Source organism: Furipterus horrens, unplaced genomic scaffold, assembly GCF_987537825.1.
Source record: "Furipterus horrens unplaced genomic scaffold, mFurHor1.1.pri manual_scaffold_17, whole genome shotgun sequence".
NCBI lineage: Eukaryota > Metazoa > Chordata > Mammalia > Chiroptera > Furipteridae > Furipterus > Furipterus horrens.
This window is the reverse complement of record NW_028327187.1, coordinates 57,026,573-57,040,296: the sequence shown is the minus strand read 5'-3', so window position 1 is coordinate 57,040,296 and position 13,724 is coordinate 57,026,573. Positions and strand designations below refer to the sequence as shown.

General features: G+C 42.3%; 2 protein-coding genes across 2 annotated transcripts in view; both read left to right on the top strand.

Moving 5' to 3' along the window:
* TCEAL1 (transcription elongation factor A like 1) overlaps positions 1–13,724 on the top strand; it is a 57,363-nt gene that overhangs the window by 10,494 nt on the left and 33,145 nt on the right. The window lies entirely within an intron of this gene.
* Positions 285–2,148, top strand: TCEAL3 (transcription elongation factor A like 3). Its single transcript, XM_090264802.1, is given in 7 exon segments — positions 285–407; positions 1,533–1,829; positions 1,832–1,890; positions 1,892–1,936; positions 1,938–2,009; positions 2,011–2,053; positions 2,055–2,148. Coding segments are annotated over 6 exon segments (522 nt in total). The 5' UTR covers positions 285–407; positions 1,533–1,559; the 3' UTR covers positions 2,088–2,148.

Genomic DNA, 13,724 nt, shown 5'->3' with positions numbered 1-13,724 from the left:
GTCAGAACTGGCTCTAATAGGCATCTCACAGTGATGCTGGGTGAGAACCTGAGATGTGCAAGGTAAATACTGCGCTTGTGGTCAGAAAGCAGCCTCTTCCTGTTTCGGTGACTCACCCATTGCCATCACCGTTCCCCACCCCACCCCCTCGTCAGCAGCTGCCAGGTCCCTCGGGATCTGCAGCGGGGGTTGTGGGGGGAGAGCTGGGGTGATGCAGCACTCACGTGACCTATTGAGTGCCCACGTGGGCTGCAGTCCCCACGCCCACTCCACCCCCTATCAGGTGCCAGCATTGTCCACTCCAGTTGCCCCTGCTGTTCCAGCTCCCTGAGCTGCCCGGGCAGCGGTTGAGGGGTGAGCGGGTTCCCACAAGCTGGAGGAGGCACAGGCCTGGCCTAGCCCTGCAGGTCAGTGTGGAGGTGGGCGCTGCCTGCAGCTTGGGCAAGGGCAGAGGTGGATTCGAGGAGGCTCTGGGGGCTGGGGCAGGGCAAAGGAGGCCTGGGGTGATGGAGAAGGGGGACACAGCGTTGGCCTGGCAGATGGTGAGGGAGGAGCCTATCATAGGCCCCTCCACCCCCTCAACACCCCACCTCCGCCAACCTCCATCCTTTTAAAAATAATCCTCACTTGAGCAAATGCTTATTGATTTGAGAGAGAGGGGAAGGGAGGGAGAGAGAAACATCCGTTGCCTCCTGTGTGCACCGCAACCTTCGGGCAACCTGCAACCTAGGCATATGCCCTGACCTAATTGAACCCAACTTTCAGTTTACAGGAAGATGCTCCAGCCAACAGAGCCACACCGGCTAGGGCTCCCCATCAATTTTTGAAACAGTTTGCAACAGTGAAATGTAGGAATATTCTGGAAATAACCTACCTTAACACTGCACCTGTGTGGAAATACTGACCTCCACGAGTTTAGGGCCAATTGACTGTAGGGATGGAGGACAAAGAGGCTCAGTTTGGAGTGCTCTGGGCTGGTGTCAGAGGCCTGAAAATCCATATGGCAAATGGGGTGCAGGGCAGGTAGGGGATGGTAACGCTGGGTGTGGAGCCTCCAATTCAGTAAAGGGACATCAGTCCACTTAGCATGCAGTTACTGCCCCTATCTCCTGACTATATGCAGGTCTGCATGTCTGACTGCATTGCTCTGCAAGGCTAGAAAAGGAAGAACCCATCCAGAATCCCTGCAGGTCAATGAAAACTGGAAGGGGCACTGGGGGTGATGGTGGATGGCGCAGGTTGGGCAGAATTTTAGGGCTCCACTGCCCATCCTACCTCCACATATCATACACATCCCCTGCCACCCTGAAGGTTGGTACAGAAGATGGCAGGGCCTGCCAAGAGAAATGGTTCGCCCATGGGTGTGGGAAGAACAGTGGAGGAAAGTGTGGCAGAAGGCCATATCAGGGGAACCCTGACCAGTGGCCAGATACCAGTACTATATGAGCCTGCATTCCACCCCAGCCCTCAGTCTCCCTTGTCTCTTCTCTTCTTTCTCTCGTTCCCCCACCCAACTCCACCCTGCCCCCTAGAATAGGCAAAAGAGGAGACATCTCAACATGGAAAAACTCCACAATGAAAATGAAGGAAAGCTGGAAAATGGGGGAAAACCAGAAGATGAAGTAGATACAGAAGCTGAAGAAAACTCAGATGAGAAAGAAAAGCCAGAAGTGGAGGGGAAGTCAAGGCAGGAGGGGAAGCGCCGGGACGCGGGACAGCCACATGATGAGGGGAAACAAGAAAAGCAGGGCAAGTCTGAAGGTGAGGGAAAAGCATACGGTGAGGGCAAGCCAGAACTCCAGGCCAAGCCAGAGAGCCAGCCACACACAGACAGGCTGGTGAAAAGCGCCCAGCTGAAGATTATGTGCCCCAGAAAGCAAAGCGAAAAACAGGGGGCGGATGATTCTCCCAAGGATTATCAGGAGGACTTACGGGAAACGCAGTGAGGAACTGATGAGAGAATGTGGAAATATGTCAAGGGCTCAGGAAGAGCCAAGGAAAAAAATAGAAAAGTGATTTTCATTGGATGCAAAGAGATGTACAGGATCCATTAGTCCCAAGGGGCCAACGGGGTGTCAGGGGAGTGAAGGGAAGACGCAGAGGCCAGAGGGGCTTACATGATATCCCCTACCTTTAATGCCCTTGGACATCAATTCTGATTTCTTTGATGAGACTATTCCAACCCTGCTTTCCTGGTGGGCATTTGCCAGGCGATGTGCTCTACTCTAACCTTAAGCTAATACTTCACTTTAGGTGTCACCCTTGTTACCAGCAGCCTTTTGATCCAACTATATAGTGCTCTTGGTCTCAGTAAGGCATTTTCTCCCATGTACATGGAAAAAATGTTCATGGTACTTTGGAAAACAATAAAGAAAAAAGTTTTCAGAACCACATATGCAGTGTTAGCTCAGTTTTGTAGAAATGTGAATATCTTTGCATTATGAGTTTGTGCACAGAGAAACTGAAAATGTGTACACTAAAAAGCAGGTGATGGTTTTTCCTGCATTGTAGTCAAAAAGAGGTCTTGCCTGTACTCAAAAATGAGTCCACCTTATGGTTGGGTACCTCCATGCCATTCCTCTGCGGGCATGGCCATCCCTATGTCATCGCCTAGTTGTAACCATGTCAGGAGGCACTAATGTCTCTTCTCCTGGATCCTCTACTGTCCTATGGCCCCATCTGTCACCCTTTTGCTTTGCTCATTAATCTCTACTTTTCCCTAAAGGATATGAATTATGTTTGTCATAATAAAAAAGAAATCCATAATACCAATACACAGTAAGCAATTGAAATGTTCAGTGGACTTATGAGGGCAAGGAAAATACTTAAACTTCTTGTCAGAATGTAAAATGATAAGTAGAACACATTATTTCTAGGGGTCATAGCTAGAGAAATCAACCTGGTGGTTATGACAACAGATCCAATACTGTAAGGGTCAGTCTCGACATATGTGAAATGGGAATAAAACTTGCCTCACAGACTGTTTATTTATTTGTTTTTCTATTACAGTTGTCCCACTTTTTCCCCCATTGCTTCCCCCACTCTGCCCACCCCTTTTCCCACAGTCAATCCCCACCCTGTTGTCCGTGTCCGTGGGTCATTTATACTAGTTCTTTGACTAAACCCTTCCCCTTCTTCCCCCCCCCTCCACCATACCCACTGGTCACTGTCAGTCTGTTCCTTGTTTACATGCCTCTGGTTCAGTTTTGCTCATTTGTTTGTGTTGTTCATTAGTTTCCTGTATTAGGTGATAACATATGGTATTTGTTTTTCCTTGCCTGGCTTATTTTACTAAGCATAATTCCAGTTCCATTCATGTTGTCGCAAATGGTAGGAGTTCCTTCTTTCTGCTACATAGTATTCCACTGTGTAAATGTACCACAGGTTTTTGATCCACCCATCTACAATGGGCACTTAGGCTGTTTCCTCATTTGGCTATTGTAAATAGTGCTGCTATGAACATAGGGGTGCATAGGTTCTTTTGAATTGGCCTCACAGACTGTTGAGTGGATCATGTAAGGTACTGAATATGTGAGCTATGTTGGGCTAGCTCCTTTGTGGTAGTAGGATCCTGGACCCTTTCAGACACTCATGGGAGAGCTGAAGGTGGGTCTAACATGTGCTCAGGAACAAGTCTAAGTAGTTAAGAAGAGGTATCACCCTCTCTGGATACTGTCATATCCACCAGGAGCTCCTGCTCTGCTGTGCCCTGTACTCTCTGTTGACAGCCATTGATATGATGGATTCCTCATGGTGACAAAGGGCCTCTGATTCCCTATAGCGTTCAAAGGGCCAAAGCCTCCATTTGACTCCTACAGGAGTGTGGATAAAGCCCATCTCCCAACCTCAGAGTTGTACCCACCAAAGTTGTACTGCCCCAGGGCTACTTGGGCCCCACTGTATTACATAGTTCTTAGCAAAGTAGTCATTAATATTTTTAGTTCATTTTATGCTTGCTTATAGTTTCTTTCCTCTTCATAAAACTCAGATATTTGAGGGCTGTGTCCTGACAGTAATCTATGGACCAGGTAATGAATGGTAATTTGAACAAACACTGCAGTACCCCAGGGAAACCATATCTAAATTTACGTACCATTTTTTAAGTATATTTTATGATTATGTTGTTACAGTAGTTTCAATTTTTTCCCCTTTGTTCCCCTCTGCCCAGTAGCCCCCTTCCCTCCAGAAATCCCACTCTCCTTAGTTCATGTCCATGGGTCGTGCATATAAGTTCTTTGGCTTCACGCTTTCCTACACTATTCTCAACTTCTGTCTGTTTTGTACCAACCGATTATGTTTCTTAGTCCCTGCACCATATCCCCATTTCTCCCCCTCCTCCCTCCCAGCTGATAACCCTCCAAATGAGCCCCATAACTATGATTCTGTTCCTATTCTGGTTTGCTTAGTTGGATTTTGTTTTTATTTTTTAGATTCAGTTGTTGATAGTTGTGAGTTTCTTGTCATTTTTGTGTTCATAGTTTTGATCTTTTTCTTAAATAAGTCCCTTTGACATTTCATATAACAGCTTGGTGATAATGAACTTCTTTAGCTTCACCTTGTCTGGGAAGCACTTCATCTGCCCTTCCATTCCAAATGATAGCTTTGCTGGATAGAGTAATCTTGGTTGCAAGTTGCCTTTCATCACCTTGAATACTGCTAGCCAGTCCCTTCCTGCCTGCAAAGTCGTCATCGTCGGCAGCCGTCCGTCTCGAGAGACGATGGTGTAGCTTCTTAAGAGTCTATCTGCACCGCCGAGAATGGCTGTGCAGTCCCACTCGGGAGTGACACGGTATCTGTCTCCTCCCGTGTTGAATCGACATCTTGCGACGAAGCTACAGAGCCTGGGCAGGGTGATATGGAGGGTCTGCTGTTGCCCATGCAGCAGACCCCCCCTCTCTTCGCAGCTGAAGGATCCAAGGGAAAGACGGAGTCAATACAGCTTGGCTTCAGGTGCGCCGCAGGAGTTGCCGGTGTTGACTACAATGTCAAACCGCCTTAGGGACTCCGGCTCCGGATTTTCTGTCGGGGTTTACTCCCTTAGCCTTTCCCCAGAAGAGGTATGCCGCAAGGCAGCGGAGGTTTTTTGGAATCAGAGTTTTCCTTCTCTGAGAGTTTTCCTTCTCTGCCTGCCTGCAAAGTATCCTCTGAGAAATCAGATGATAGTCCTATAGGCAACCCCCCGTAGGCAACTCTCCACCTCTCTCTTGCAGCCCCCAGGACTCTCTCTTTATCTTTCACCTTTGGCATCTCAATCATGATGTGCCCTGGTGTGGTCCCCTCTGGGTCAAGCTCACCCGGGAACCTCCGTGCTTCCTGGACCTGTATGTCTATCTCCTTCGCAAAATTTTGTGTGGATTTTCCTTCATTTCACTTAGCATAGCCTTCACTTCTTCTGTTATGTGTTTGCCATACTCAAGCATATCTGTCAAGCCTGTGAGCATCTTTATCACCAATGTTTTGAATTCTGCATCTGTTAGGTTGTCTATCTCCTCATTGCTTTGTTCTCCCACTGGAACCTTGATCCATTTCCCCTTTTGGGCCACACTTCTCTGTCTCCTCATTCTGACAGGCTCCTGTGTTTGTTTGCCTCCACATCCCAGGTAAAGCTGTCGCTCCTGTTATGTTGTAAGGGGTGGAGCCTTAGGGATTGGTCAGTACAGGGTGACCTGTTTCACCATATTGTGGCTCTGTATGTGGGGGAGGGGTCCAAGAAGGAACAATGCCACCTGCTCAGCACTCGCCCCTTTCCAGGCACCTCTCCCCTTCCACACCTGACTGGTGCCTCTCTAGCTGTTGCCTGGGCCATCATTCCCAGAGTGGTTGGGTCTGCGGACATCCTAGGACCCTGGGGGCCCTTTAAACAACCAGACTCTGCTGAGACTAGCAGTTTCTGCCTCCAACCCAACCCCCACTGGTCTGCACAGTCAGAAGCAATGAGGCTTGATTTTCCCTGGTGCTGGGAAGGTGGGCTGCGAGGTCCAGTGAGGAGCTGGGTACACTCCCCCAGTGTCCCTCCTGACTTTTTAAAGTGTGTGACTGCCCTTTCTGCCAGTCTGCCATTGCCACCGCTGCTTCCGCCACCACACTGCATCCTTTCCACCCCGGTTCCACCTCTGCTGCCTGTCTGGATGAGTATTTCTTCTTTATATCTTCCATGCAGTTTGATTTTCTGGAACTTCTGGTTGTTTCTAGTTTGAGGTAGTTGTATTCCTTCTTAGTTGTGGAGGGAGATGGAACATTTCTGCCCACACATCCATCTTGGCCGGATGTCCCACCCTAAATTTACATGCCATTTTTAGTGTGAGTTTACTCTCTAAAATTTCTGACTGGCTTGCTATACAAAAGCAAGGAACTTGTTCACACATAATCACAGAGGGTTACACAACTGAGTTTCAAGGTGAAAATATCCCTTCCCATTCCAAACCAATTCCAACTGAAACGGGTATACTGCTCTTGAACATACTAAAAACTGTCAGTGGGAGGCATTTTAATTTAATCTACCAGTATGTTCCTTTCTCAAAACAGACTTTTTATTCATTCTGATATTCCTTACATTGTAGTTAACACATTTACTTAATAAATTATGATTGAATCAGGAGTCATGAATTTAGAGAGATACACCCTTTATGGATTTAATAGTGTTAATATAATTCTCTCCAAATTTGATCTATAAATTCAATGCTGTCCCAATAGAAACCCCAGCAAAACAGTATTCTAAAAGTTAAAGGGAAAAGCAAAGGGCATAGAATAACCAAAACATTTTGAAAATGAAGAACAAAGTTAGAGGACTCATTGTTTGATTTCAAGACTTAACTATTAGGCTACAGTAATCAAGACTTTGTAGTACTGGCATAAGGATAGACATATAGATCAATGAAATAAAACAGTCTAGAAACAAGCCCACATGTATATAGTCAATTCATTTTTTAAAATGTCCCAGGATAATTCATAGAAAGGTGGACTTTTCAACAAATGATGCTGGAACAATTGGACATTGTTTTAATACAGGCTGCTACAACAGAAACACCACAGACTGCATGGCTGAAACAATATACATTTATTGCTCACAGTTATGGAATCAGGGAAGTCAAAAATTAAGGTGCCTGCAAATTCGGGGTCTGGTGAGGACTGATTCCTGGGTCATAAAAAGATATTTTTACATGGCAGAGGGGGCAAGGGAGCTCTCTGGGGTTTCTTTTATAATGGAACTAATCCCATTCATTCAATGGGAGGATCTTCAGATTTAAAGGCTACCAGGACACATTCTCCTCTAAATAGCCCATACCTATTCAGATAGTGATTGTACCCACTGGGGGCATCTAATACAAAGGAAACTCTGAATAACTGGGAGGAAAAAATGACCATCTCTGCAGGTATCATTCAGCCTTTCTTCCCAGCAATCCCAATGTTTTCTCAATAAGCCCATCCATGTACAAAGTGGACATGGAAGGAGGAATAGAGCTATGCAAAAGCTCAACAATATTTACTTCCCTGCCAACAGCAGAGGCCAATGCTGAGCTCCTAGCATGGCACCACTTCTAGGCATTACCAGCCACTCACTTGGAAAAGGTTGATTACAGTGGACTTCTTCCACCACAGAGAGACTGTTTTGCCTTTAAATGGAAATAAGTATCTTTTTAAGAGAGCAGTTTTATTGAGATATAATTCAGATGCCATGAAATTTGGCCCTTTAAAGTGTACAGTTCAGTTGTATTTAGCATATTCACAGAGTTGTACAACCATTACCACCACATAATTTTAGAATATCCTCGTCATCCCCCAAAGAAACCTGTACATTAGCAAAAACTACATAGTCCTCTCCATCACCACCCTTCCCCCACCCAGTTTCTGGCAACCACTAATCTACCTTCTGCCTCTATGGATGTGGCTATTGTGGACATTTCTGCCAATAAACTGAATCACACAATGTGTGATCTTTTGTGACTAGCTTCTTTCATTCAACATAATGTTTTGAAGTTTCACCCACACTGCACCATGTATTGGTACTCCTTTCCTTTTTTCTGCCTAATAACATTCCATTAAATGGTATATCACATTTATTTATCTGTTCGTCAGTTGATGAAAATTTGGGTTTTCATTTTTTGCTATTGTGAATAAAGCTGCTATGAACATCTATGTAAAAGTTATTGTTTGAACATGTTTCAATTATTTGGAGTGTACATACCTATGAGTAGAATTGATGCATCATGTGGTAACTCTAAGTTTAACATTCTGAGGAATTGCTAAATGTTTTTAAAAGGGGCTGCACCATTTCATATTCCCACCAACAATGTATGAGGTTCCAATTTCTTCATAATCTCACCAGGACTTGTTCTTTCCTGTCTTTTAAGAAATCTATCCCAGTGAATAAGCAGTGATATCTCATTGAGATGTAATTTGCATTTCCATAATAGGTAATGATATTGAATATATTTTCTTGGGTATAGTGACCATTTGTATATCTTATTTAGATAAATATCTCTTCAAAACATTTGCCCAACCCTAGCCAGGTAGCTCAGTTGGTTGGAGCATTGTCCAAATGTGCCGAGGTTGTAGGTTTGATCCCTAGTCAGGGCACAAATACAGGAATCAACCAATGAATGCATAGATAGGTGGAACAAAAAAAAATCAATGTTTCTCTCTCACCCTCCTTCCCTCTCTGAAATCAATAAATAAAAAAATTTTAACAAACAAACAAAAACCTAAAACATTTACACATTTTAGAATTAGCATTATGGTATTTGCTTTTTTATTGTTGACTCATAAGAGACCAGTATAAATTCTGAATACAAGCGCTTATCATATATATGATTTGAAAATATTTTCTCCCATTCTGTGGATTGCCTTTTAACTTCCTGGATCCTGTCCTTTGAAGCACAATTTCTTTTTCATTTTGATTAAGTTCAACTAATCTGTTTTATCTTTCATTGACTGTGCTTTTTGTGTAATCTCCAAGAAACCATTGCCTAACCTATGGTAACAAATATTTATTACTATGTTTACTTCTAAAAGTTTTATAGGCTTAGCTCTTAAACGTTTGAGTTTTTATATCATGTGAATAAGGGTCTAAATTAATTCTTTTACATGTAGATATCCAGTTGACCTAACACCATTTCTTGAAAAACGATTCTTTCCCCATTGAACTGTCTTGGTATATTTGTTGAAAATGCACTGACCATAATGTGAGGGTTTAGTTCTAGACTCTCAGTTTTATTGATCTAATGTCTATCCTTATGCAAGTACCACACTGCTTGATTACTGTAGCTTTGTAATAAATTTGGTAATAGAGAACTGTAAGGCCTCCAACTTTCTATTTCTTCTTGATCATTTTGGCTATTATGGGTTACTTTGGATATCCATATGAATTTTGGTATCAGCTTGTCAAGTTGTGAAAAGATGTCATATGTACGTTTGATAGGGATTGCCAAGAATCTGCAGGTCAGTTTGGGAAGTATTGCCAGTTTAACAAATTAAGTCTTCCAATCCAAGAACACAGCATGTCGTTGTATTGGGGACCCACAACCCTCAGAGATCCCCTGGTGTCGCAGATGAAATGAAGACTTCCCAGGCAGTTTGTGCTAGGGGAGAGAAGGCCAGCAAATGTCTGAGAGACAAATGCCTCAGTTGCCTTCCTCCAAGGTCTTTTATTGAGTGCAGTAAGCTTAAGGGCATATCGTCGTCGGCAGCCGTCCGTCTCGAGAGACGATGGTGTAGCTTCTTAAGAGTCTATCTGCACCGCCGAGAATGGCTGTGCAGTCCGACTCGGGAGTGACACGGTATCTGTCTCCTCCCGCGTTGAATCGACATCTTGCGATGACGCTGGAGTGTCCTCTCCAGTGAAGCTGAAGCTACAGAGCCTGGGCAGGGTGATATGGAGGGTCTGCTGTTGCCCATGCAGCAGACCCCCCCTCTCTTCGCAGCTGAAGGGTCCAAGGGAAAGACGGAGTCAATACAGCTTGGCTTCAGGTGCGCCGCAGGAGTTGCCGGTGTTGACTACAACGTCGAACCGCCTTAGGGACTCCGGCTCCGGATTTTCTGTCGGGGTTTACTCCCTTAGCCTTTCCCCTGAAGAGGTATGCCGCAAGGCAGCGGAGGTTTTTTGGAGTCAGAGTTTTCCTTCTCTGTTATGGGCATATAGCATGCACATAAAGCTCATGAACCCATGTTAAACAGTGCGGGTTACAGAAAACAGATACTGTTCCAGGATAATAATTGAAGGAATGTTGAGATCTCCCTCAGGTCAGGGTGTGTTGAACACAAAGACTTCAGATGGCTGTAAAATAGGAAAGGTAATTTCATTTTGAGTTAAAGTTAAAACCCATGCTGCTGGTACGATAAAGAAATCAAGAGAGGTAAAAGAAGAGGGCAAGCTTCAAAGGACATAAAGCATTTTTCCCCTGGCCCAATTCCCACCAGGCCCCACTGGCTATAGCATCGAGGCACATATGCACCCAGCTTTTCTCGGTTTTCCGGTCAGGTCTTAAAGGCTTTGTTTCCTTCGCCTGGCCTGCGTGGGGCTCCAAGTCTCAATACTTTCCTAGGGGGACCCCGATATATTTGCATTTATTTATGTCTTCTTTAATTACCTTAAACAATGTTTGTTTGTTTTTTCAGTGTACACATCTTGCGCTTTTTTTGGTTATATTTATTCTCATGTTTTATTCCTTTTTTATTCTGTTGAAAATTGAATCGCTTTATTAATTTTCATTTTCAGATATAATTAGTTCGTTGCTATTGTATAGAAATATAACTCATTTTGTATAGTGATATTGTATTCTATAACCTCTCTGAATACATTTATTAGTTTTAAAAACCTCCCTGGCTGATGTAGCTCAGTGGATTCAGTGCTAGCCTGCTAACCAGAAGGTCAGCAGTTCAATTCCCAGTCAGGACACATACCTGGGTTGTGGGACAGGTCCCCAGTTGGAGGCATGTGAGAGGCAACCACACATTGATGTTTGTCTCCCTCTCTTTCTCCCTCCCTTCCCCTTCTCTAAAAATAGAATATTTTTTAAAATTCACCAATTAAAAAACAAAACAAAATGTTTTTTGGTATGGATACATTAAAAATATTATATAGAAGTTCATATTATCTATGAACAGAGATAGAATTACTTCTTCCTTCCAATCTAGATGGCTTTCATTTCTTTTTTGTTCCTAATTGCCTTAGCTAGACCTTTAGTAAAAATATTAAATCATAGTATGGGGATTAAGCATTCATGTTTTGTTTCTGATCTTAAGAGAAAAGCATTAAATCTTTAACCATGAAGTACAATGTAAGCTATAGTTATATTTGGGTATATACTGAACAGGTCAAGAAATTTCCTATTTTGTCAAATGCTTTTTCTGTGTCTAGTGAGATGATCATGTGTTTTTCCTTTACTGTGTCGATATAGCATTTTATGGTTTGAACCAGACTTGCATTCCTGGAGTGAATTCCACTTGATAATGGTATCCTTTATATATGATGCTAGATTATTTTGGTAATGTTTTGTAGAGAAATTCTGTGTTTATATCCATAAGGAAATTACTCCATAGGGGTTTTGAAATGTTTTTATCTGATTTTATATCAGGGTAATGCTCACACCATAGAATGCATTAAGAAGTCTTCTCTCTTCTATTTTTGGAAGAATATTAAAGGTTTCGTGATTATTTTTCTTTAAGTCTGGTAGAATGAACCAGCAAAGCTGTCTGGGCCTGGGATTTTATTTTTGAGGCTTTTTGATTACTATTTCAATGTTTTTACTTAATATAGGTCTATTCCAATTATCACATTCCTCTTGAATTAGTTTCAGTACAGTATGTCTTTTCAGAAAATGTCCATTTCTTCTAAGGTAGCTAACTTATTAACATGTAGTTGTTTATAGTATTCCCTTATAATCTCTCTTTATTTCTGTATGTTCAGTAGTGATGTCCTCACTTTTGTTCCTGATTTTAGTAATGAGAATCTTCTTGCTTTTTTTTAAGTGAGTGTGCTAACAGTTTGTCGATTTCGTTGGTCTTTTTAAAAAAACACCTTTTGGCTATCACCATTTTTCTCCTATATTAAGTTTATTTCCACTCTAATCTTTATTATTTCCTTCCTTCTGTTTGCTTTGGTTTAGTTTGTTCTCCTTTTCCAAGTATTTACGTCAAGTCATAAAATAAATAACAAAATATTTAAAAACATTGAAATAATACAAAATATGTTCTACAACCCAAATAGCATGCAATTATAAATCATTAACATAAGAACATTTGGGGATTTCACAAATATGTGGGAAATAAAAAATACACTCCTTAATAACCAATGAGTCAAAAAAGAGAACAAAAGAAATTGCACATTAATTTGAGATGAAAGAAAATGAAAATTCTACACACCAAAATTTATGTGATGCAGCTAAAGCAGAGCTTAGAGGGGGGAAAATTTAAGTATATTTTATTGATTAATGTGTTACAGTTGTCCCAATATTTTTCCCTTTACCTCCCTCTGGCTAGTACCCCCTTTCTCTCCAGCAATCCCTCCCCCCTTAGTTCATGTCCATGGATCATGCAGGTTAAGTTCTTTGGCTTCACTCTTTCCTATACTATTCTTAACACCATCCTTCTATCTATTTTGTTCCTACCAGTTATTCTTCTTGATCTCTGCTTCATTTCCCCCTTTCTCCCTGTTCTCCCTCCCAACTGATAACCTCCAAATGATCCCTATACCTATGATTCTGTTCCTGTCCTGGTCGTTTGCTTTGTTTGCTTTTGTTTTTATTTTTAGATTCAGTTGTTGATAGTTGTGAGTTTGTTGTCATTTTAATGCTCATAGTTTTGATCTTCTTTTCCTTAAATAAGTCCCCTTAACATTTCATATAATAAGGGCTTGATGATGATAAACTCCTTTAGTTTTACCTTGTCTGGAAAGCACTTTATCTGCCCCTCCATTCTAAATGATAGCTTTGCTGGATAGAGTAATCTTGGTTGTAGCTCCTTGCTTTTCATCACTTTGAATACTTGTCAGTCCCTTCTTGCCTGCAAAGTTTCTTTTCAGAAATCAGTTGATAGTCTTATGGGAACTCCTTTGCAGGTAACTCTCTTCTTTTCTCTTGCTGCTTTTAAAATTCTCTCTTTTCTTTGGCCTTTGGCATTTTAATTATGATGTCTTGGTGTGGTCACCTTGGGTCTAGCTTGTTTGGGATTCTCTGTGCTTCCTGGAATTGTATGTCTATTTCCTTAGCCAAATTTGGGAAGTTTTCTTTCATTATTTTTTCAAATAAGTTTTCAATTTCTTGCTCTCCCTCTTCACCTTCTGGAACCCGTATGATTTGGATATTGGTACCTTTAAAGTTGTCCCAGAAGTTCCTAATCCTCTCCTCATTTTTTTCAATTCTTGTTTCTTCTTTTTGTTCCAGGTGAATGTTTATTTCTTCCTTTTGTTCCAAATTGTTTAGTTGAATGCCAGCTTCCTTACCATCACTGTTGGTTCCCTGTATATTTTTCTTTATTTCATTTTGTATAACCTTCCCTTCTTTCTTTATTTTGTGGCCGTACTCAATCACTTCTCTGGGAATCCTTATAACCAGTGTTTTGAACTCTGCATCTAATAGATTGCTGATCTCTTTTGTTTAGTTCTTTTTCTGGAGTTTTGATCTGTTCTTTCATTTGGGCCATGTTTCTTTGTCTCCTCAATTTGGCAGCCTCCCTGTGTTTGTTTCTATATATTAGGTAGAGCTGCTAGCTGCTATGACTTCCTGCCT